General features: G+C 37.3%; 1 protein-coding gene across 2 annotated transcripts in view; it reads left to right on the top strand.

Moving 5' to 3' along the window:
* LOC144345499 (glutamate receptor 1-like) overlaps positions 1-23656 on the top strand; it is a 36181-nt gene extending 12525 nt beyond the window's left edge. Inside the window, exons 2-5 of one of the 2 annotated variants that reach the window (XM_085503421.1) lie at positions 16168-16250; positions 17054-17257; positions 17975-19039; positions 20368-23656. In XM_085503421.1, coding sequence (XP_085359547.1) covers positions 16168-16250; positions 17054-17257; positions 17975-19039; positions 20368-20421 — 1406 coding nt within the window. In that variant the 3' untranslated portion in view covers positions 20422-23656. Of the gene's footprint in view, positions 1-16164; positions 16251-17053; positions 17258-17974; positions 19040-20367 lie in introns of both variants that reach the window. The other variant, XM_078006911.2, reaches the window with a different exon arrangement.
* Positions 23657-25912: the final 2256 nt, after the last annotated feature.

Here is a 25912-nt window from a genome sequence, read left to right as displayed (position 1 = left end):
CATGTGTGGGGTCCAGTGCCCTTTAGTTTAGTTCTATATTTTCTGATGAGTCAAGTCTACTCAAAAAATGTAGCCCAAATAGAAAAATTCTTGGGATAGATAAGTATATGAGGTGACTGAGATGGTACAATAACCTCAGTGTAGATCCACTGTTATACCACTGCCACCTGCTGTTGATTTATTCGTCGAGCAGAGGGCAGGGATATTAGGTAGGGTTGCAAATTCCACACCACGCCAAAGCACCATTTGATTACAAGTGGGAACATCAGTACTGTATTTCTGGTGACAAACCAGATTGTAAAGGGGACCCTGTATCATATGATCCAGTACTGTTGGTGGGCCCAGATGAACCATTCTTTTGCAAGGAAGAATGTCTAACCTTGGGCACCATGTTAAATAAATTTTAATTTCCACATAAGTTGCATTTTTCTGATTTACCAAGTGCTTGCTGCAGTCTCTGGCTTTAAGCTGGCACTCAATGAACAATACAAGAATTTGCTGATCGTAACGTGTCCCTTTTTTTACATGGCTAACTGTCGCGCGCAGTTATCTAACATGAACAAATTTTACTTTCTGTATGATGTTCTCCAAGCTAGTTTGTAATTTCAGACATTGTTTTGATAACCACGAGTTGAGTCCTGAGAGACTAGATCGGTTTCTGTAGCAACCGTGACGCTATATCCAAACGTTCGCTACATTGTTTCCCATTGCGTTCTCGCGGTACTTGTCTGTTTACCGCCCAAAATTCCCACCAAAGTTCTGCCTCGTGTTAGTCGCGTGTCACACCTAATATGGAATGACAGCGCTATGTTTCGTTTGTATGCGCCAATCATTAGCGTTGTTTTATTTTCGGAACGTTTTGGCATGATATATTCTAGAGTACAAACACGTGTTTGGCACTTCTCCGATTAGCTGTCACCGAGACAAATGCCGCTCTAACGTTGACAATTACATTAACCAGGCAAAGCGCTGTCGTGAGAAGTCCGATTCAGGCCGTCGCTGTAATTCCTTCTATGGTAGCTTCGCAACTTGATGCTCGTTATGCACACCCTCCTTTCTATGCTCTCTACGATGCCAACTCCTCATGAAGCTATTATTTAGCGATCTATATTTTATACCAAGAAGTATTTGCTGTACAACGTATTGATGTTCATGTTGAGTACAAATAAACCAATTTGAATTATATCTCACGTCTGTTCAACTCAAGAAAACACAACGCAATCGATGTCCGTTTCAATAACAATTCCGCATGATTAGTCAGTTCGTTTTATGTGACGAAAAGAACACCCCAACGCCTAGTTTTGCGATATAAACTTATCCACCACACTAACATCACCCAGAATGTTGTATTTATGGTAAAAGGATATTCACTGAACAGGGGCCTGCAAAACTATTTTGATTCAATGGGACCAAATATAAGGAATTAGTTTAGCCCAGTTCTGCCTAGGTAGTTTGCCATTTTGAGGGCCTCAACAGAGGCAGCAGTCAAACATATTGCCAGAACCAATGATGCTAGGCATAGATGCACCAATATAATATGTGTTCTAAATATGATAAACTGAAGACAGATACACACGAACAATAATCTCATTCATAGGGTCAGAATGCCCAATAATGACAGTCTGGTCGAGGGGAATACAGGAACAAACATATCAACCAAGGAAATGATCGTTGAGGTGGATGTGGTTGGGGTCAGGTGTTTTCAGTGGTATGAATTAAAGGATTCATTTTGTTTCCCAACCCTTATTTCCTGTGACGTTAAATTGTTCGGTTACCGTAGCAAACTACCACAATGACCCTGTAGGACCTTTCAGAAGTCAAGCACAGCTACAAGATCAAGTTGGCCAAAAAGCTTCAGTTGACTCCATCACCAGTGTCAATGGCTCTGCCACGAGTAATGGTAGGCATGATTTTCCAGGAAGTGAGAGAATTATTGGCAAATGGCAGCAGTGCAGTGCCTGTTATTCCCCCATATTTTTGGTGAACAATAAAGAACAATATAGACCCAAGCCAACTGAATCAGTATATTCTCTCAGAGCATTTTATGTGATGGTGACCCCAGCAGAGGTACACTGCTGTGTACATCAGGGGATTTCCTGATATCACTCAAACATTTGATTCAAGATATTAGTTCAATGTTTGCCCATTGTGGCCTCACAGTTTTTTTTTCCCAAAATTAATGGCAGTGCCAGTTTTGTGGCTGCACAGCAGGCCAACAATGTGAATCCATTTTATCAATATCTGGTTGATACAAGAGCAGTAATTTTAGCACACATCCTTCAAACAATCGTATCCCACATTTAGTATTTCCGGGAATGTATTCTTGGGAGTGTTTCAGGTTGAGAGACCCGGCAGCCACACTTTTTGCATGCACGCACAGCTCAGGCAATTATTGAGCTTTTTGGAAATGGCTTCATCTATGAGAGGCCTTGTGCCTCAAACAGCTCTCAAAGGTATGCTCGTCCAGGTCCACACACTCCAGTTGTGTGGATCGCCACATGAGAAATATCATGGACCCCACAAAGCTTGACTGCCATCAAGTGGATGGACTTAACCAACATAAGACGGAGATAACAGATTGCTCCATCAACTGCGGCTATAACACTGGTCATGGACGCCTTGAAAATAGAATGGGGAGTGGCTCCCTTGCAAAGCACAGCTCCACATAAACATACCTAATATGTTGGGGGGCATTAGATTGCTTTCTAGTTGAAGTATAGAATAAAACAGTTCCCATCCATTGCGACAACACAACTGTATTAGCATATATTACAAAACATGGGTGGACAAATCCCACAAACTAGCCAGCTAGTGGAGGAGATAAAGAGTGGGAAATAGAGCTGAAGCCCACCTGGCAGGGATTAGAAACAGTGTGGCCAACACAACACGCAATGCCGTGTTTCACATTCCAATCTCGTTTTTCAGTTTATATGTTCATATATGTGCCTGTAATTTTGAATAGATAATTATTTAGCTGCGCCCCTTTCCCCATTTTGGGATTTACTTGAGGGTCACTAATGGGCTTGAACTCCCGCAGTTCAGCCACCACCAGGGTATACTTTGTACCCATTGAACATACATACAATACATTGGTTTTGGCAAGGTAGGTATGGCTTCACTATGCAAAATTTCGAATAATTCCCCGGGAATCTGATAATGCAAAGATCAGTACATTAACAAAGGGAATTAAAAATTGTTAGGGGTCATGTGACAACAAAAGAATGCACACTCCTATGTTGGAACCTTTCGTATATTGAAAGAGAATAATACATGCCACTATTTTCGTACCAATCGTATATTAAATAATAGCAGATCCCGACAACAGAATAATACATGCCACTATTTTTGTACCAATCATATATCGAATAATAACAGATACCGACAACAGAATAATACATGCCACTATTTTTGTACCATTCCTATATCGAATAATAGCAGATCCCGACAACAGAATAATACATGCCACTATTTTTGTACCAATCATATATCGAATAATAACAGATACCGACAACAGAATAATACATGCCACTATTTTTGTACCATTCCTATATCGAATAATAACAGATCCCGACAACAGAATATTACATGCCACTATTTTTGTACCAATCCTATATCGAATAATAACAGATCCCGACAACAGAATAATACATGCCACTATTTTTGTACCAATCATATATCGAATAATAACAGATACCGACAACAGAATAATACATGCCACTATTTTTGTACCATTCCTATATCGAATAATAACAGATCCCGACAACAGAATATTACATGCCACTATTTTTGTACCAATCCTATATCGAATAATAACAGATCCCGACAACAGAATATTACATGCCACTATTTTTGTACCATTCCTATATCGAATAATAACAGATCCCGACAACAGAATAATACATGCCACTATTTTTGTACCATTCCTATATCGAATAATAACAGTTCACGACAACAGAATAATACATGCCACTATTTTTGTACCATTCCTATATCGAATAATAACAGATCCCGACAACAGAATAATACATGCCACTATTTTTGTACCATTCCTATATCGAATAATAACAGATCCCGACAATAGAATATTACATGCCACTATTTTTGTACCATTCCTATATCGAATAATAACAGATCCCGACAACAGAATAATACATGCCACTATTTTTGTACCATTCCTATATCGAATAATAACAGATACCGACAACAGAATATTACATGCCACTATTTTTGTACCAATCCTATATGGAATAATAACAGATACCGACAACAGAATATTACATGCCACTATTTTTGTACCATTCCTATATCGAATAATAACAGATCCCAACAACAGAATAATACATGCCACTATTTTGGTACCATCCCTATAGTGAAGTATAGCAGTTCCCGACAACTAAATTATACGTGCCACTATTTTGGTACCATCCCTATAGTGAAGTATAGCAGTTCCCGCCAACTATATTATATGTGCTACTATTTTGGTACCATTCCTATAGTGAAGTATAGCAGTTCCCGACAACTAAATTATATGTGCCACTATTTTGGTACCATCCCTATAGTGAAGTATAGCAGTTCCCGACAACTAAATTATACGTGCCACTATTTTGGTACCATCCCTATAGTGAAGTATAGCAGTTCCTGACAACTAAATTATATATTGCTACTATTTTGGTACCATCCCTATAGTAAAGTATAGCAGTTCCCGACAACTAAATTATACGTGCCATTATTTTGGTACCATCCCTATAGTGAAGTATAGCAGTTCCCGCCAACTATATTATATGTGATACTATTTTGGTACCATTCCTATAGTGAAGTATAGCAGTTCCCGACAACTAAATTATATGTGCTACTATTTTGGTACCATCCCTATAGTGAAGTATAGCAGTTCCCGCCAACTATATTATATGTGCCACTATTTTGGTACCATCCCTACAGTGAGGTATAGCAGTTCTCGCCAACTATATTATATGTGCTACTATTTTGGTACCATTCCTATAGTGAAGTATAGCAGTTCCTGACAACTAAATTATATGTGCCACTATTTTGGTACCATCCCTATAGGGAAGTATAGCAGTTCCCGACAACTAAATTGTATGTGCTATTATTTTGGTACCATCCCTATAGTGAAGTACATGTATAGCAGTTTCCGACAACTAAATTAAATGTGCTACTATTTTGGTACCATCCCTATAGTAAAGTATAGCAGTTCCCGACAACTAAATTATATGTGCTACTATTTTGGTACCATCCCTATAGTGAAGTGTAGCAGTTCCCGCCAACTAAATTATATGTGCTACTATTTTGGTACCATTTCTGTAGGGAAGTATAACAGTTCCCGACAACTAAATTATATGTGCTACTATTTTGGTACCATCCCTATAGTAAAGTATAGCAGTTCCCGACAACTAAATTATACGTGCCACTATTTTGGTACCATCCCTACAGTGAAGTATAGCAGTTCCCGCCAACTATATTATATGTGCTACTATTTTGGTACCATTCCTATAGTGAAGTATAGCAGTTCCCGACAACTAAATTATATGTGCCACTATTTTGGTACCATCCCTATAGGGAAGTATAGCAGTTCCCGACAACTAAATTACACATGCTACTATTTTGGTACCATCCCTATAGTGAAGTATAGCATTTCCCGACAACTAAATTATATGTGCTACTATTTTGGTACCATCCCTACAGTGAAGTATAGCATTTCCCGACAACTAAATTATATGTGCTACTATTTTGGTACCATCCCTATAGTGAAGTATAGCAGTTCCCGCCAACTATATTATATGTGCTACTATTTTGGTACCATCCCTATAGTAAAGTATAGCAGTTCCCGACAACTAAATTATATGTGCCACTATTTTGGTACCATCCCTACAGTGAAGTATAGCAGTTCCCGCCAACTATATTATATGTGCTACTATTTTGGTACCATTCCTATAGTGAAGTATAGCAGTTCCCGACAACTAAATTATATGTGCCACTATTTTGGTACCATCCCTATAGGGAAGTATAGCAGTTCCCGACAACTAAATTACACATGCTACTATTTTGGTACCATCCCTATAGTGAAGTATAGCATTTCCCGACAACTAAATTATATGTGCTACTATTTTGGTACCATCCCTACAGTGAAGTATAGCATTTCCCGACAACTAAATTATATGTGCTACTATTTTGGTACCATCCCTATAGTGAAGTATAGCAGTTCCCGCCAACTATATTATATGTGCCACTATTTTGGTACCATCCCTATAGTAAAGTATAGCAGTTCCCGACAACTAAATTATACGTGCCACTATTTTGGTACCATCCCTACAGTGAGGTATAGCAGTTCTCGCCAACTATATTATATGTGCTACTATTTTGGTACCATTCCTATAGTGAAGTATAGCAGTTCCCGACAACTAAATTATATGTGCCACTATTTTGGTACCATCCCTATAGGGAAGTATAGCAGTTCCCGACAACTAAATTGTATGTGCTACTATTTTGGTACCATCCCTATAGTGAAGTACATGTATAGCAGTTTCCGACAACTAAATTATATGTGCTACTATTTTGGTACCATCCCTATAGTGAAGTATAGCTGTTCCCGCCAACTATATTATATGTGATACTATTTTGGTACCATTCCTATAGTGAAGTATAGCAGTTCCCGACAACTAAATTATACGTGCCACTATTTTGGTACCATCCCTATAGTGAAGTATAGCAGTTCCCGCCAACTATATTATATGTGCTACTATTTTGGTACCATTCCTATAGTGAAGTGTAGCAGTTCCCGACAACTAAATTATATGTGCTACTATTTTGGTACCATCCATATAGTGAAGTATAGCAGTTCCCGACAACTAAATTATACGTGCCACTATTTTGGTACCATCCCTACAGTGAAGTATAGCAGTTCCCGCCAACTATATTATATGTGCTACTATTTTGGTACCATTCCTATAGTGAAGTATAGCAGTTCCCGACAACTAAATTATATGTGCCACTATTTTGGTACCATCCCTATAGGGAAGTATAGCAGTTCCCGACAACTAAATTACACATGCTACTATTTTGGTACCATTTCTGTAGGGAAGTATAACAGTTCCCGACAACTAAATTATATGTGCTACTATTTTGGTACCATCCCTATAGTAAAGTATAGCAGTTCCCGACAACTAAATTATACGTGCCACTATTTTGGTACCATCCCTACAGTGAAGTATAGCAGTTCCCGCCAACTATATTATATGTGCTACTATTTTGGTACCATTCCTATAGTGAAGTATAGCAGTTCCCGACAACTAAATTATATGTGCTACTATTTTGGTACCATCCCTATAGTGAAGTATAGCTGTTCCCGCCAACTAAATTATATGTGCCACTATTTTGGTACCATCCCTATAGTAAAGTATAGCAGTTCCCGACAACTAAATTATACGTGCCACTATTTTGGTACCATCCCTACAGTGAAGTATAGCAGTTCCCGCCAACTATATTATATGTGCTACTATTTTGGTACCATTCCTATAGTGAAGTATAGCAGTTCCCGACAACTAAATTATATGTGCCACTATTTTGGTACCATCCCTATAGGGAAGTATAGCAGTTCCCGACAACTAAATTACACATGCTACTATTTTGGTACCATCCCTATAGTGAAGTATAGCATTTCCCGACAACTAAATTATATGTGCTACTATTTTGGTACCATCCCTACAGTGAAGTATAGCATTTCCCGACAACTAAATTATATGTGCTACTATTTTGGTACCATTTCTGTAGGGAAGTATAACAGTTCCCGACAACTAAATTATATGTGCTACTATTTTGGTACCATCCCTATAGTAAAGTATAGCAGTTCCCGACAACTAAATTATACGTGCCACTATTTTGGTACCATCCCTACAGTGAAGTATAGCAGTTCCCGCCAACTATATTATATGTGCTACTATTTTGGTACCATTCCTATAGTGAAGTATAGCAGTTCCCGACAACTAAATTATATGTGCCACTATTTTGGTACCATCCCTATAGGGAAGTATAGCAGTTCCCGACAACTAAATTACACATGCTACTATTTTGGTACCATTTCTGTAGGGAAGTATAACAGTTCCCGACAACTAAATTATATGTGCTACTATTTTGGTACCATTCCTATAGTAAAGTATAGCAGTTCCCGACAACTAAATTATACGTGCCACTATTTTGGTACCATCCCTACAGTGAAGTATAGCAGTTCCCGCCAACTATATTATATGTGCTACTATTTTGGTACCATTCCTATAGTGAAGTATAGCAGTTCCCGACAACTAAATTATATGTGCCACTATTTTGGTACCATCCCTATAGGGAAGTATAGCAGTTCCCGACAACTAAATTACACATGCTACTATTTTGGTACCATCCCTATAGTGAAGTATAGCATTTCCCGACAACTAAATTATATGTGCTACTATTTTGGTACCATCCCTACAGTGAAGTATAGCATTTCCCGACAACTAAATTATATGTGCTACTATTTTGGTACCATCCCTATAGTGAAGTATAGCAGTTCCCGCCAACTATATTATATGTGCTACTATTTTGGTACCATCCCTATAGTAAAGTATAGCAGTTCCCGACAACTAAATTATACGTGCCACTATTTTGGTACCATCCCTACAGTGAGGTATAGCAGTTCTCGCCAACTATATTATATGTGCTACTATTTTGGTACCATTCCTATAGTGAAGTATAGCAGTTCCCGACAACTAAATTATATGTGCCACTATTTTGGTACCATCCCTATAGGGAAGTATAGCAGTTCCCGACAACTAAATTGTATGTGCTACTATTTTGGTACCATCCCTATAGTGAAGTACATGTATAGCAGTTTCCGACAACTAAATTATATGTGCTACTATTTTGGTACCATCCCTATAGTGAAGTATAGCAGTTCCCGCCAACTATATTATATGTGATACTATTTTGGTACCATTCCTATAGTGAAGTATAGCAGTTCCCGACAACTAAATTATACGTGCCACTATTTTGGTACCATCCCTATAGTGAAGTATAGCAGTTCCCGACAACTAAATTATATGTGCCACTATTTTGGTACCATCCCTATAGGGAAGTATAGCAGTTCCCGACAACTAAATTATATGTGCTACTATTTTGGTACCATCCATATAGTGAAGTATAGCAGTTCCCGACAACTAAATTATATGTGCTACTATTTTGGTACCATTTCTGTAGGGAAGTATAGCAGTTCCCGACAACTAAATTATATGTGCTACTATTTTGGTACCATCCCTATAGTAAAGTATAGCAGTTCCCGACAACTAAATTATACGTGCCACTATTTTGGTACCATCCCTACAGTGAAGTATAGCAGTTCCCGCCAACTATATTATATGTGCTACTATTTTGGTACCATCCCTATAGTAAAGTATAGCATTTCCCGCCAACTAAATTATACGTGCTACTATTTTGGTACCATCCCTATAGTGAAGTATAGCAGTTCCCGACAACTAAATTATATGTGCTACTATTTTGGTACCATCCCTATAGTAAAGTATAGCAGTTCCCGACAACTAAATTATATGTGCTACTATTTTGGTACCATCCCTATAGTGAAGTGTAGCAGTTCCCGCCAACTAAATTATATGTGCTACTCTTTTGGTACCATTTCTGTAGGGAAGTATAACAGTTCCCGGCAACTAAATTATATGTGCCACTATGTTGGTGCCACCCCTACAGTGAAGCATAGCAGTTCCCGCCAACTAAATTATTTCTGCCACTATTTTGGTATCATCCCTATAGTGAAGTATAGCAGTTTCCGACAACTAAATTATATGTGCTACTATTTTGGTACCATCCCTATAGTGAAGTGTAGCAGTTCCCGCCAACTAAATTATATGTGCCACTATTTTGGTATCATCCCTATAGTGAAGTATAGCAGTTCCCGACAACTAAATTATATGTGCTACTATTTTGGTACCATCCCTATAGTGAAGTATAGCTGTTCCCGCCAACTAAATTATATGTGCCACTATTTTGGTACCATCCCTATAGTAAAGTATAGCAGTTTCTGCCAACTAAATTATATGTGCCACTATTTTGGTACCATTCCTGTAGTGAAGTGTAGCAGTTCTTGCCAACTAAATTATATGTGCCACTATTTTGGTATCATTCCTATAGGGAAGTATAGCAGTTCCCGCCAACTATATTATATGTGCTACTATTTTGGTACCATTCCTATAGTGAAGTATAGCAGTTCCCGACAACTAAATTATATGTGCTACTATTTTGGTACCATCCCTATAGGGAAGTATAGCAGTTCCCGACAACTAAATTACACATGCTACTATTTTGGTACCATCCCTATAGTGAAGTATAGCATTTCCCGACAACTAAATTATATGTGCTACTATTTTGGTACCATCCCTACAGTGAAGTATAGCATTTCCCGACAACTAAATTATATGTGCTACTATTTTGGTACCATCCCTATAGTGAAGTATAGCAGTTCCCGCCAACTATATTATATGTGCTACTATTTTGGTACCATCCCTATAGTAAAGTATAGCAGTTCCCGACAACTAAATTATACGTGCCACTATTTTGGTACCATCCCTACAGTGAGGTATAGCAGTTCTCGCCAACTATATTATATGTGCTACTATTTTGGTACCATTCCTATAGTGAAGTATAGCAGTTCCCGACAACTAAATTATATGTGCCACTATTTTGGTACCATCCCTATAGGGAAGTATAGTAGTTCCCGACAACTAAATTGTATGTGCTACTATTTTGGTACCATCCCTATAGTGAAGTACATGTATAGCAGTTTCCGACAACTAAATTATATGTGCTACTATTTTGGTACCATCCCTATAGTGAAGTATAGCAGTTCCCGCCAACTATATTATATGTGATACTATTTTGGTACCATTCCTATAGTGAAGTATAGCAGTTCCCGACAACTAAATTATACGTGCCACTATTTTGGTACCATCCCTATAGTGAAGTATAGCAGTTCCCGACAACTAAATTATATGTGCCACTATTTTGGTACCATCCCTATAGGGAAGTATAGCAGTTCCCGACAACTAAATTATATGTGCTACTATTTTGGTACCATCCATATAGTGAAGTATAGCAGTTCCCGACAACTAAATTATATGTGCTACTATTTTGGTACCATTTCTGTAGGGAAGTATAACAGTTCCCGACAACTAAATTATATGTGCTACTATTTTGGTACCATCCCTATAGTAAAGTATAGCAGTTCCCGACAACTAAATTATACGTGCCACTATTTTGGTACCATCCCTACAGTGAAGTATAGCAGTTCCCGCCAACTATATTATATGTGCTACTATTTTGGTACCATCCCTATAGTAAAGTATAGCATTTCCCGCCAACTAAATTATACGTGCTACTATTTTGATACCATCCCTATAGTGAAGTATAGCAGTTCCCGACAACTAAATTATATGTGCTACTATTTTGGTACCATCCCTATAGTAAAGTATAGCATTTCCCGACAACTAAATTATATGTGCTACTATTTTGGTACCATCCCTATAGTGAAGTGTAGCAGTTCCCGCCAACTAAATTATATGTGCTACTCTTTTGGTACCATTTCTGTAGGGAAGTATAACAGTTCCCGGCAACTAAATTATATGTGCCACTATGTTGGTGCCACCCCTACAGTGAAGCATAGCAGTTCCCGCCAACTAAATTATTTCTGCCACTATTTTGGTATCATCCCTATAGTGAAGTATAGCAGTTTCCGACAACTAAATTATATGTCCTACTATTTTGGTACCATCCCTATAGTGAAGTGTAGCAGTTCCCGCCAACTAAATTATATGTGCCACTATTTTGGTATCATCCCTATAGTGAAGTATAGCAGTTCCCGACAACTAAATTATATGTGCTACTATTTTGGTACCATCCCTATAGTGAAGTATAGCTGTTCCCGCCAACTAAATTATATGTGCCACTATTTTGGTACCATCCCTATAGCAAAGTATAGCAGTTCCCGACAACTAAATTATACGTGCCACTATTTTGGTACCATCCCTACAGTGAAGTATAGCAGTTCCCGCCAACTATATTATATGTGCTACTATTTTGGTACCATTCCTATAGTGAAGTGTAGCAGTTCCCGCCAACTAAATTATATGTGCTACTCTTTTGGTACCATTTCTGTAGGGAAGTATAACAGTTCCCGGCAACTAAATTATATGTGCCACTATGTTGGTGCCACCCCTACAGTGAAGCATAGCAGTTCCCGCCAACTAAATTATTTCTGCCACTATTTTGGTATCATCCCTATAGTGAAGTATAGCAGTTTCCGACAACTAAATTATATGTCCTACTATTTTGGTACCATCCCTATAGTGAAGTGTAGCAGTTCCCGCCAACTAAATTATATGTGCCACTATTTTGGTATCATCCCTATAGTGAAGTATAGCAGTTCCCGACAACTAAATTATATGTGCTACTATTTTGGTACCATCCCTATAGTGAAGTATAGCTGTTCCCGCCAACTAAATTATATGTGCCACTATTTTGGTACCATCCCTATAGTAAAGTATAGCAGTTCCCGACAACTAAATTATACGTGCCACTATTTTGGTACCATCCCTACAGTGAAGTATAGCAGTTCCCGCCAACTATATTATATGTGCTACTATTTTGGTACCATTCCTATAGTGAAGTATAGCAGTTCCCGACAACTAAATTATATGTGCCACTATTTTGGTACCATCCCTATAGGGAAGTATAGCAGTTCCCGACAACTAAATTACACATGCTACTATTTTGGTACCATCCCTATAGTGAAGTATAGCATTTCCCGACAACTAAATTATATGTGCTACTATTTTGGTACCATCCTACAGTGAAGTATAGCATTTCCCGACAACTAAATTATATGTGCTACTATTTTGGTACCATTTCTGTAGGGAAGTATAACAGTTCCCGACAACTAAATTATATGTGCTACTATTTAGGTACCATCCCTATAGTAAAGTATAGCAGTTCCCGACAACTAAATTATACGTGCCACTATTTTGGTACCATCCCTACAGTGAAGTATAGCAGTTCCCGCCAACTATATTATATGTGCTACTATTTTGGTACCATTCCTATAGTGAAGTATAGCAGTTCCCGACAACTAAATTATATGTGCCACTATTTTGGTACCATCCCTATAGGGAAGTATAGCAGTTCCCGACAACTAAATTACACATGCTACTATTTTGGTACCATTTCTGTAGGGAAGTATAACAGTTCCCGACAACTAAATTATATGTGCTACTATTTTGGTACCATTCCTATAGTAAAGTATAGCAGTTCCCGACAACTAAATTATACGTGCCACTATTTTGGTACCATCCCTACAGTGAAGTATAGCAGTTCCCGCCAACTATATTATATGTGCTACTATTTTGGTACCATTCCTATAGTGAAGTATAGCAGTTCCCGACAACTAAATTATATGTGCCACTATTTTGGTACCATCCCTATAGGGAAGTATAGCAGTTCCCGACAACTAAATTACACATGCTACTATTTTGGTACCATCCCTATAGTGAAGTATAGCATTTCCCGACAACTAAATTATATGTGCTACTATTTTGGTACCATCCCTACAGTGAAGTATAGCATTTCCCGACAACTAAATTATATGTGCTACTATTTTGGTACCATCCCTATAGTGAAGTATAGCAGTTCCCGCCAACTATATTATATGTGCTACTATTTTGGTACCATCCCTATAGTAAAGTATAGCAGTTCCCGACAACTAAATTATACGTGCCACTATTTTGGTACCATCCCTACAGTGAGGTATAGCAGTTCTCGCCAACTATATTATATGTGCTACTATTTTGGTACCATTCCTATAGTGAAGTATAGCAGTTCCCGACAACTAAATTATATGTGCCACTATTTTGGTACCATCCCTATAGGGAAGTATAGCAGTTCCCGACAACTAAATTGTATGTGCTACTATTTTGGTACCATCCCTATAGTGAAGTACATGTATAGCAGTTTCCGACAACTAAATTATATGTGCTACTATTTTGGTACCATCCCTATAGTGAAGTATAGCAGTTCCCGCCAACTATATTATATGTGATACTATTTTGGTACCATTCCTATAGTGAAGTATAGCAGTTCCCGACAACTAAATTATACGTGCCACTATTTTGGTACCATCCCTATAGTGAAGTATAGCAGTTCCCGACAACTAAATTATATGTGCCACTATTTTGGTACCATCCCTATAGGGAAGTATAGCAGTTCCCGACAACTAAATTATATGTGCTACTATTTTGGTACCATCCATATAGTGAAGTATAGCAGTTCCCGACAACTAAATTATATGTGCTACTATTTTGGTACCATTTCTGTAGGGAAGTATATCAGTTCCCGACAACTAAATTATATGTGCTACTATTTTGGTACCATCCCTATAGTAAAGTATAGCAGTTCCCGACAACTAAATTATACGTGCCACTATTTTGGTACCATCCCTACAGTGAAGTATAGCAGTTCCCGCCAACTATATTATATGTGCTACTATTTTGGTACCATCCCTATAGTAAAGTATAGCATTTCCCGCCAACTAAATTATACGTGCTACTATTTTGGTACCATCCCTATAGTGAAGTATAGCAGTTCCCGACAACTAAATTATATGTGCTACTATTTTGGTACCATCCCTATAGTAAAGTATAGCAGTTCCCGACAACTAAATTATATGTGCTACTATTTTGGTACCATCCCTATAGTGAAGTGTAGCAGTTCCCGCCAACTAAATTATATGTGCTACTCTTTTGGTACCATTTCTGTAGGGAAGTATAACAGTTCCCGGCAACTAAATTATATGTGCCACTATGTTGGTGCCACCCCTACAGTGAAGCATAGCAGTTCCCGCCAACTAAATTATTTCTGCCACTATTTTGGTATCATCCCTATAGTGAAGTATAGCAGTTTCCGACAACTAAATTATATGTGCTACTATTTTGGTACCATCCCTATAGTGAAGTGTAGCAGTTCCCGCCAACTAAATTATATGTGCCACTATTTTGGTATCATCCCTATAGTGAAGTATAGCAGTTCCCGACAACTAAATTATATGTGCTACTATTTTGGTACCATCCCTATAGTGAAGTATAGCTGTTCCCGCCAACTAAATTATATGTGCCACTATTTTGGTACCATCCCTATAGTAAAGTATAGCAGTTTCTGCCAACTAAATTATATGTGCCACTATTTTGGTACCATTCCTGTAGTGAAGTGTAGCAGTTCTTGCCAACTAAATTATATGTGCCACTATTTTGGTATCATTCCTATAGGGAAGTATAGCAATTCTCGCCAACTATATTATATGTGCTAATATTTTGGTATCATTCCTATAGGGAAGTATAGCATTTCCCGACAACTAAATTATATGTGCTACTATTTTGGTACCATTCCTATAGGGAAGTATAACAGTTCCCGACAACTAAATTATATGTGCTGCTATTTTGGTACCATCCCTATAGTAAAGTATAGCAGTTCCCGCCAACTTTATTATATGTGCTACTATTTTGGTACCATCCCTATAGTGAAGTATAACAGTTCCCGCCAACTAAATTATATGTGCCACTATGTTGGTACCATCCCTATAGTAAAGTATAGCAGTTCCAGACAACTAAATTATATGTGCTACTATTTTGGTACCATCCCTATTGTGAAGTGTAGCAGTTCCCGCCAATTAAATCATATGTGCTACTATTTTGGTACTATTCCTCTAGTGAAGTATAATTTGTGTGCAATTTTACTGTTAAAGAATTTTTGTCATTAAATCCATTTTCTAAGAAACATTTAATTTGGAACACACCTTCAGTTTATTTTATTTTCAGGCTAAACCTTGATACTTTTACAATCCACCAATGTCCAAACAATCTGCAAATATTTTGGTTACTAGTGGCGGTCTTTATTGTCGATATATTTATTGTCCGCTTGCTCGTTAGTAGTATTCAATAGGCTTTACTGCCACCTCCTAGGCCGCTCATTATTGACACGGTACCAAAATAGTGGCAAATACCAAAATAGTGGCTTAACATACGTATTCTTTCATAACTCAAAAATGTATATTCCTTTTTTACACAAAAGCAGACGATATGAATGGTCGAATCTCGAGAGAAGCAGACGATACTAAGTTGGGAGCTAGTCTTACACTAAATATCACCACAATATTGGTAAGTGAATGTTTATATAATTAATATCACCTTGGATAGAAGTACAATACTTACATAGTTGATAGTGATTGATATATTCGTCAATGTTAACTTGTCAACTTCAATATACACTTATAAAAACCCTTAATACTCTATGTGGAGGAGTCACGCCCTATAGTGGCAAAGCGCGTCTGTGACGTAAGATATGCAAGGAACGCCGATCACAGCGACGATAATTGATATGTTGTCATCCGTCAATATCAAACACTGGTTTTAGACATGTCGTAATTTGTGAACGACAAATGTACCACACGATCAGACAGAGTTGTAATATTTAACTCAACTATATTGATAAGTACTGTGTTAGGATTCCGTACTCAAAGTCAAGAAAATGTATTTTAAGCCGAAAACCTCCTGGGAAGAGCAAATGAGAATAAAATGCTCTGCCTCCGAGTCGACGTCACCTTGGTAAATGCTTCAGGACAGCGTTCACCCCAAGACGAACAGAAGTCAATATGCATTTCGTTGCTAGAGGGCGGGCATTATTTGAAAGAAGTATACCAACTCACTGGCAGACAATAAGCGATACATACACGGTAGATTTAAAGCGGGGGAGTAGTCACCTGCGCTTGCGTTTGATGGCCATAGCGTGTCATTGTTTACAAACAAGCGTCTACCCATGAGCCTTTGCGCTTTTATTGTGTGTTGTTATCGTCTCTTGGGACTCAATACCCGCGCGTGCGCAGGTGACGACCATCCTGCTTTAAGGGTGATTAATTTGAAAATCCATAAAACTGTTGTCATGTGACGTGTTTCCATTTCAGGAACCACCGTTTTTGATGATGATGAAGAATAATGATGGTCTTGAAGGTAACGCACGATTTGAGGGATATATCGCCGATTTATTGGAGAATATAGCGAAAAAAATTGGTTTTGAGTATACACTTCAGTTGGTACCAGATGGTAGATATGGATCTACGAAGGGGGACGGAAATTGGACTGGGATGATAGGACAAGTGGCCAATGAGGTAAAAATATTGCGTAATATTTGGTCCTTATTTGTATCAACACAACATATTTCACTTTTGAACAATAATTATTTCCTATTAAATTCAATTGTTACTAAGCCAATTTTTCCACATTTCTTTCTTAAACGTCGTTAAATTGTCACACTCAAAAAAAAAATATCACCTATACATGAAAGTGAACCAAAGAGCAATAGATATGGTAGATAAAAGCTGAAAGCGCGGCGGTCGTCGCGCAGCGCGTGTTCGAATTTCATGTAAATAAACAACGTATTTTACACGTGTTGTATACGTCGCTATGAGTCCCATATCTAACAGGATGCGGCGCGACGACTGCCACCCTTGAAAGAACGAGAGTAGTCAAAATACAAATGCAAACTTGTTGGCGCCAATCAAGTTCTTGCACGCTCAGGGTCTTGACGAATAATTATATTATATTATATTATTATATTAGCAAACAACATTTGCTTCATTTATTTATTCATTTGTCAATTTGGTAAAATACAAGCCTTCCGTCAATTTCACGACATTGGCCCAATATTACAGTCAAGCTGCCCTATTCGGAGCTAGGGTATGTAGGCGAAAAGTTTGCAAAAACAATTGGCGCTTTATCTCGCCATTGTGGGAAAACTTCACCAGAAATTCTGTAATAAGTGCGCGACTACTATTTATCACGGGCAGTGTTTTATCATTTCATGTATCATATTTTTTTGTCTGCAGGAAGTTGACTTGGCCGCAGCTCCTATTACGATCACTTCAATACGGGAAAATGTTGTTGACTTCTCCAAGCCATTCATGCACACTTCAATACGAGCTCTAATGAAAAAGCCATCGGTTGATTCGAAGACAACAAGCCTATTTGGTATCTTCACGCCGTTCACTTTCTGGGTGTGGATTTGCATCGTGATATCATTTTTAGTAGTCGGACTTGTCATGTTCTTTCTCAGTCGTATGAGTCCCTACGGGTGGAGGGCGCTGTACACGCGGGGCGAAGTGTCCTGGGATGAGGGCCAGTACTTCAATTGTCTTAACTCTTTCTGGTTTGTAATGAGCACATTCACCTTACAAGGATATCACAACGCTCCTAGATCAGTTGCAACACGTTTTCTTAGTGGAATTTGGTTCTTTTTCACTCTCGTCATACTTTTTGCGTACTTATCTAACCTGGGGGCTTTCCTTACCGTAGAAAGAATGGATCATCCCATACAAAATGTCGATGATTTGTCCCGTCAAACAACAATTCGCTATGGCACCAACGAGTTCGGCGCGACAGCTGTATTCTTCCGCAATTCGAATGTACCAATCTACCAACGCATGTGGGAGTTCATGAGTGAAGCCGTACCAAGCGTGTTTACCTACGGCAGCGAGGAGGGTATCCAGCGAGTAATTAAAAGTAACGGTCGATATGTCTATTTCGGGGAAAGCGCGTTACTGCAGTATGCCGCCTCTCGTGATTGCAGCCTTTCATTAATGCCCGGGGCTCTGAACCTGAGATCCTACGGTTTCGCATTCCCCACTGGCTCGACGCTTCGCGATGAGTTCTCTGGAGCAATTTTAGAACTTCAAGAAAATGGTAATCTGCAGTTGCTTTACACAAAGTGGTTTTTTGGTCCATGTTCGTCTGAGCAAGAGGATCTAGAAGACGATGATAGGGTCAGGGTAGCTGCATTGCCGCTGGTCAACCTGAGTGGAGCGTTCATCATTCTCTTAATTGGAGTTGCTATCAGTATTCCGCTAGCTTTGTGTGAATGGGTGTTTTACAACCGGTCTGACGGCAAGAGGAGGGTGAGTCATGTTACAGATTTCTAAAATTTAATCGGGAATAAGCCACTTATTCTATTCGAGATACTTAATTAAAAGTCAAAGTAAAATCTGAGCTAGAAAGAACTGGAGTCCCTGAAAATATCTGAGAAATATGCATACCCTTCTACAGATTTTAGCATTCCGACCCAAGAAGCTATAGCATAATTATAATAATTTTTATAATAATTTATTTATTTACCCATAATTGTTACACATAGGAATATTTACAAACACTGTTGTAATGAAAGTTGTCATGAGTAAAAGGAACCTAAATAGCTACAGAGCTAATCGAATCAGATCCCTTGTACAGGTTTATATAAAATTAAATATTATAGTGACAGTAGACACTAAAATATTGAAACAAATAAAAGAAGGAAAAACGACATATTAAAAATTTTAATAATACTGATAATATGTCAAATATATATAAATAACCACTTCAAATATTCTGATAATAGCTTTTCTTGTTTTTTTTTCCTTTCTCAATGCCATGGGTAGACTGTTCCATAATTTTGGACCTAAATGAGATATTGCAAATGTACCAATTGCTGTGTTCATTTTTGGGATTGAGATATCATTTCTGTTTTGTTGTCTAGTATTATGATTGTGTTGAATATAATGCAGGTTCTGTGGTGTGTTAACAATATCGTGCAAAAACATAAAAAGGAGAAATTTGTGTAGTTTATAAATGTCAAGAATTTTAAGCTGGTTGAAATTATGGGCAGTAAATTCAGAAAATGTTATAATTCTTGCAATCAATTTTTGGGTAGTGATGGATATGTACTTCCCCCGATTACTTCCAGTTCGTACGTAATATGAGGTTGCATTAATGAATAATATAATAACAAAAGGGTATGCTTTGGAATATGATGACTTAATTTTAAAAAAAATGAGAGTCTTATTCCTGATCAGCTTATTAATTTTCTTAATATGATTTTTCCATGTTAAATGTTTGTCAATTTCAACCCCAATAAAGGTAGCGGATTCGTGCCTAAAACATTTTGTGTTAGTGACATTGTACACTATATTTGGGGACATATTCACTATAATAATTTAGTATTTTTCAATTACCCTTCAGGAAAAAGCAAGCAGTTGCAATTAGAAATGTTTTGGGTGTACTATTATTATATGACTTTAATACCCTCATTATTGCCCGGATGTGCGATATGTTGTGTTATGAATTCGTTGTTGACAACATGATCTCAGGTGTGTAATTGCATACTAGTGGTATTACACACAATACTGCAATCGACGTTCTCTAATTAATATGAACTAAAATCAAATATCTTTTTCTTTTTTCTTGCAATCAGAAATCAGACGCACCGAAGTCAGATTCCGGTGCTCAAACTGTCAGTGGTGTATAATGCGGACATTAATTATTGACGCCGCCCAGCTGTTGAAGGCCTGGCGACGAACCCAGGGCAATGAGTAAAGCGAGGTGTTTCCGTTAAGGTTGATATCTTATAAAATAAAATTGTTTTGAATAATTATATAATTGTAACAAAATACTACATTCATAATTACTCAATATACATTTCTATATACTATATATCCATTCATTCTGTTTGTTTTAAACGTGTCTCAAATGTATACGTTTTGATTTTTCTGAGGTTTGGCTGTAAGGACGAATTTACATAATGATCATTTTAAAACAAGTGAAAAATGTTCTTCAATTGTATTTGAAAATGTTATTGGATAATTTCCTTATTATGTCTATATCATTTGTACTGAGTAGTGTTAACATTTATTGAATTTGAATATTTGAATTCTTGAAATAAGCTGAATATGAGAAAGTTAAATTCATCCTTAATTTGACATTTCTTGCATTCTGCCGTTTAGTGAAATTTTAGAATTGGGGTATGATTTTAACTTTCTTTAAATGAATAATTAATGTTTTCATGAGTGACTGTTTTACTATGGGCTTTTGTTGAATCTATTTAGTGACTTACTTTTAAAGTGTTGTGAATCGTATTTGAGAGTTCGTTTAAAGTCACCATCTTATAGCGTGGTTTAGATATTACTATAACCATGCACCCCACAAACGAATGTCAAGGTGCGCTGGAGGTTGCGCATTCACAAACGTTCGCGTATTGAATTAAATGTTGGACATGGAAAAGTTTATAACTAATGTAAAGTTGAGTTATACAAACGAGACACACTTCTAGATTGAGAAGTTATGATTTACCCTTAGGTGACAACGTCTGTAGTAATCGGTACGTTTTTAGATTCTCTTTATCAACTATATTACTAAAATACCAAACCGGTCGTAATCGTAGCATAATTATGTATACCTATTTTACCAAACCAGTGAAAATCGTTTTCACAAAAACCCTCACAATGCATTCGAAATTTCTACCCATTTTCGAACCTTTTTTTAAATATATGTAGCTTCGTTTCAAGGCATTTAACCATGTTGCGTTAATCACTACTTTTCTAGCCAAAATTAAATGCGAACGGTTTCCTCCACTCGGCAATTTTGTTGGTTAACATCGTTATATCTACTTTGTAGGATAGCACATCGGAGAAAAAACGATAATTACTGGCTTGGAAATAGTTGAAAATCGTTTTGACGGTATTCGAGGTATTGCTTGTCAGTGCGTATTAGTACTTGAATGTATAATTTTCCTTCATGCATGAATCTGTGAGAATTTTTCAGTTTGCATTTGAACTGTACAAAAAAATGGGGTACATTGTTTGTTTGTTTGTTTTTCGGTAACTCCGACTTTATCCAAACCAGAGTGTGTCTAGATTATATGACTTTAGTTTATACAGCTCAATAATTAGTTTGTTATTCCTGCGATATAACCAGGACATACTAACAGCCCTTGTCAATTTCCCAAGCACGTTGTCACTAGCGATACATTTTGGTGCTAATTCAGTCGAGGACAGTCCCTGTATTTCAAAATCAATTTTATCGTACCTGAAAGCAAAACGTCTTAATTGTAAGTATTCCAAGTTGTATTATTATGTATAACAAATAATTATTGAGTTTTATAAATGACACGATCACTTTTTACGAATGTGTTTTATAATGTAACACACTGTTCACTTTTGAGTTAAAGGGCGGTAGTCGTCGCGCCACGCATGCGCGAGATATATGGGCCTCATATAAACAAAGATGGCGACTTTGACTGTTGAGCAGATTAACGACTACAAATTGAGACGTTACCAAGCTTTAATTAGGTTTGTTTTAGGTGATTGGAGGAAGGTATTGAAGGAGTCACCGGCGGTAATTAGTGCAAGTCGCACCCAGGTCAAACCTCATACTTGTTATTTTTATTAGAAAAGCGCATTGGATTGTGGGAAAACCAATGTTTATCAGCACAGATGTCGCACATGCGCAGCGCGACGACCACCGCCCTTTAAAGTATATTTGGTGAAATGTTTTTGAAATGTTCGTTTTTTAGTGTAACCTATACGGAATTGTTCGACATCATTCAATGGTTATTCATTTGATTGAAGTATTTTCGAATTATGTGTGAAGTACATTATTTAGGTAGTTTAACCAAAAAAAAGGTAAAAACAAGAAAAGAAAAAAAATAGGTGTACGTTATTGCTCATTGACAGTACTTGTCATCTATAGTGTATGTATGGAACTAATTGTATTTGATTTATATTATGTCCATACCATGCAACTAGCTGCAACCATGCAACTATTCAGGACTAACACCCTTTCCTTGCCCATATCGGTGATGTTCGCGTGAGTTACTGCACGGAATCAAAAGACATCGCATTGTGTGGATCAAGAATATTAATACAGCAGCTAAATCAATACTACATCGTGGATATTACAGTTCGTCATATGATAATCCTTAATAATGTGCCCGTCCTGAGAGGTTATTAGTAATAGCCTTGTAATGCAGCGCCCTCACAGTTGATAACATTTATTTCAGTCTGATTTGTGAGCGATTGTTGACATTTGGGATTTTGAGTGATATCCTAGTTTTCTTATATATGTGTGTTTATGTGTAATATTTGTAGGTGTGTTAATAGAAGAAAAATTTCACGAGTTCATTTCGACCGGAAATGTCTTCGGGATCTCTGTAATTTACGTATTTAAAACAAGTGTTCATAATTACATGGGACGGTGATCTTTTGGGAAAAAAGTCACAGTGACGCCACAGGGCAGAGAGATGTGAGGGCGAAGCCCAAAACAAGTTCCCGATGTCCCATGGTGTGAGTTACTTATACACTGGCTGCTTTATAAATAGTCTCCCTATAAAACAAGTCATTTTCTAATTTCCGCAATCTATTGACACTGACCACAGCTTAATTTAACAAATTTCAAACCACAGTTAATACTGGTAGAAAGCTATTAAGATTAATTTGATCCGTCAATTTTTCTTTGATACATTGATGTAATCAATCATGTTATCCCTGAACTTTGACATTTAGGTTTCTTCCTCAAAATAGAGACCCCAAGAATGTAGGGCGTTTACTCTCTGCTAGGTTGTCAACATTATCCTCTGTGGTGTTAGCAGTGAGCAAAACATATTTCATAAAGATTCAACTTTCAAGTTATTTTTTATCTGTACCACTGAATGTTGCTTGCTGACGATGCTTTCTCGCAATAAAGGCATTTTCTTTGCTCGTGAATAACTTGCTTGTGTGTATTATTCGTGTTCTGATTTAAACCATGTGTATTGATTTCATCGTCAACGTTACAGTAAAACATTGTTCAGATACAAATATGAATTCATGCTATCAGTGTGGTATGAGTAGAATTTAAAATATAAATCATTAACAAAAAATCCGAAAAAATCTGTCGTTAGTGGCGTTAGTTTGAGGTGTTTACTGTTTTTTTTTAAATCACTTGTGCATAGAAGTAGAAAGCATTCTTTGATTAATGTTGCATATTGTAAAAGCATAGCTATCAACCAAATAAGCTAAGACCCTAAACAATTGTTTTTTTAAACAATGTATAACTTGAGGACCAGTCTAATTAATAAGTGGAATTAGTGCTTAAGGGGTAAACTACTCGCTTATTTGACTAATTCCATTACATATCACGAAAATTGTTAGTCACAATAATAAAAACGATCAGGACCTGATTAATGCAATCCGTGGGTATATAGTATAATATTCAATTTGGTTAAAATATTTTTGGATTCTTTACGATTTATTAGCGTCATTTAACGATACAAAAACACTATGTGATCATAACAGTCTTTGGTTTTTTTGCAGTATGTAAGCAAACAAAAAAATGGTAAAATATAATAATGACATTTCTCAGATTATGTAACTAAGTTGTAAATGTAACATTTTTGAAATACATATTCACGTGATAATGTTAGTATGATGTGTCCAGAAAACTCATCATGTATTATATATGTATTAATAATCTGAGTAATTAATTCGCGCCAGAACAGGTAACGTTAATAGTCAATCGCAAAATTAAACATTTTAGATTACAGACGTGATTCAAAAACTATGATACAAATGTTCATTGCTGTTTACGTGATATATTATATAGCTACATGTAATTGCGACAATTAATTACGTGATTCAACTAGTAGAAACGTTTTTCACGGGCCTTTATGTTTGTTAGTTTGTTTGTTTGTTTGTTAGTTGAACAAAAATTTTAATAAACAGCGTCCTCGTGACGCACTAAATACTGATATAATAATGCGCAGGTATTACTACCAAACCTGATGTGACGAAACTGGAGTGCTTTTGTCATATCATTCTTCTTGACCATGGCAATGGTAGATTTGTATTGCGAGTTGGACCATTTGATGATTCCTCTTCTTTAACATCTTCTACACTTTTCATTCAATTCTTCCTCCTTGGCTATGGTACAGAGTAAGACCTTGTTCGTATGGGGACTGAAGTAGTAAGCTATATTTTGTGCTTAATTTAATTAAAGCGCGTCAGTCGTCGCGCTGCGCATGTGCGAGATATATGGGTCTCATATAAACAAAGATGGCAACTTTGACTGTTGCGCAGATCAACGAGTACGAACTGAGACGTTTCCTAGCTTAAATTAGGCAATTTTCATGTGATTGGAAGGTATCGAAGGAGTCACCGTCGGTAATTAGTGCAAGTCGCGTCCAGGTCAAACCTCATACTTGTGATTTCCATTTGAAGAACGCATTGAATTGTGGGAAAATCAATAATTATCAACACAAATGTCGCACATGCGCAGCGCGACGACTACCGCGCTTTAAATTGTGTTGTCCTTGCTTATTCATTGAGTAGTCATATATCAAATCATTCACCACTCTATTTTCTTCCTCATCAGTTTCTATCACTGTTGCTGCTCTAACTGCTGCAAAACATGTTTCTTATTTGGTAGTGTCGCATCATCATCTCTCACCTGGTATTTTCGTAGCAAGTTTATGTGGTACACCTTGACCTTTCACAAACCTTGACCTCATAAACTAGGTCATTTACTATTCCCACTACATCATATTCATCCTTCAAATGCACCTTAATAACATTGACAACAATCAAGTCATATATAAAAGTAATCATAAACATGGCTTCAGTTTTACCTGTGTACCATGAAGTGATTGCTCTCACCGTGACTTTCGGCCAAATATTCTCACCACTGATGTCTAGTTTGCAGGATACTGTAGTCTCCCTGTCACCACTATTTCCTCCTTTACTGTTTCTCCATGCATGGCTATTTCTTCTTCCAATCCTAATATACCACTGCCTGTAACTACCATCTTTTTGTTTCTACTGATCGTATTCACTTCTTCCAATAACTGTTTTTTTTCTGAATGGACTGTCCAAAGAATCAATTGCATATGAATCAGTTGTATATGAAGCATAATCTTTCATTCACCTGTGTCGCATTTCATCATCTCTCCTTTTGCATCATTCCATTTTACATTCACTCCCCTGCCCTCG

Source organism: Saccoglossus kowalevskii, chromosome 9, assembly GCF_978046115.1.
Source record: "Saccoglossus kowalevskii chromosome 9, keSacKowa6.1, whole genome shotgun sequence".
Classification (NCBI taxonomy): Eukaryota; Metazoa; Hemichordata; class Enteropneusta; family Harrimaniidae; genus Saccoglossus; species Saccoglossus kowalevskii.
This window is presented reverse-complemented; position numbering and strand designations above follow the sequence as displayed.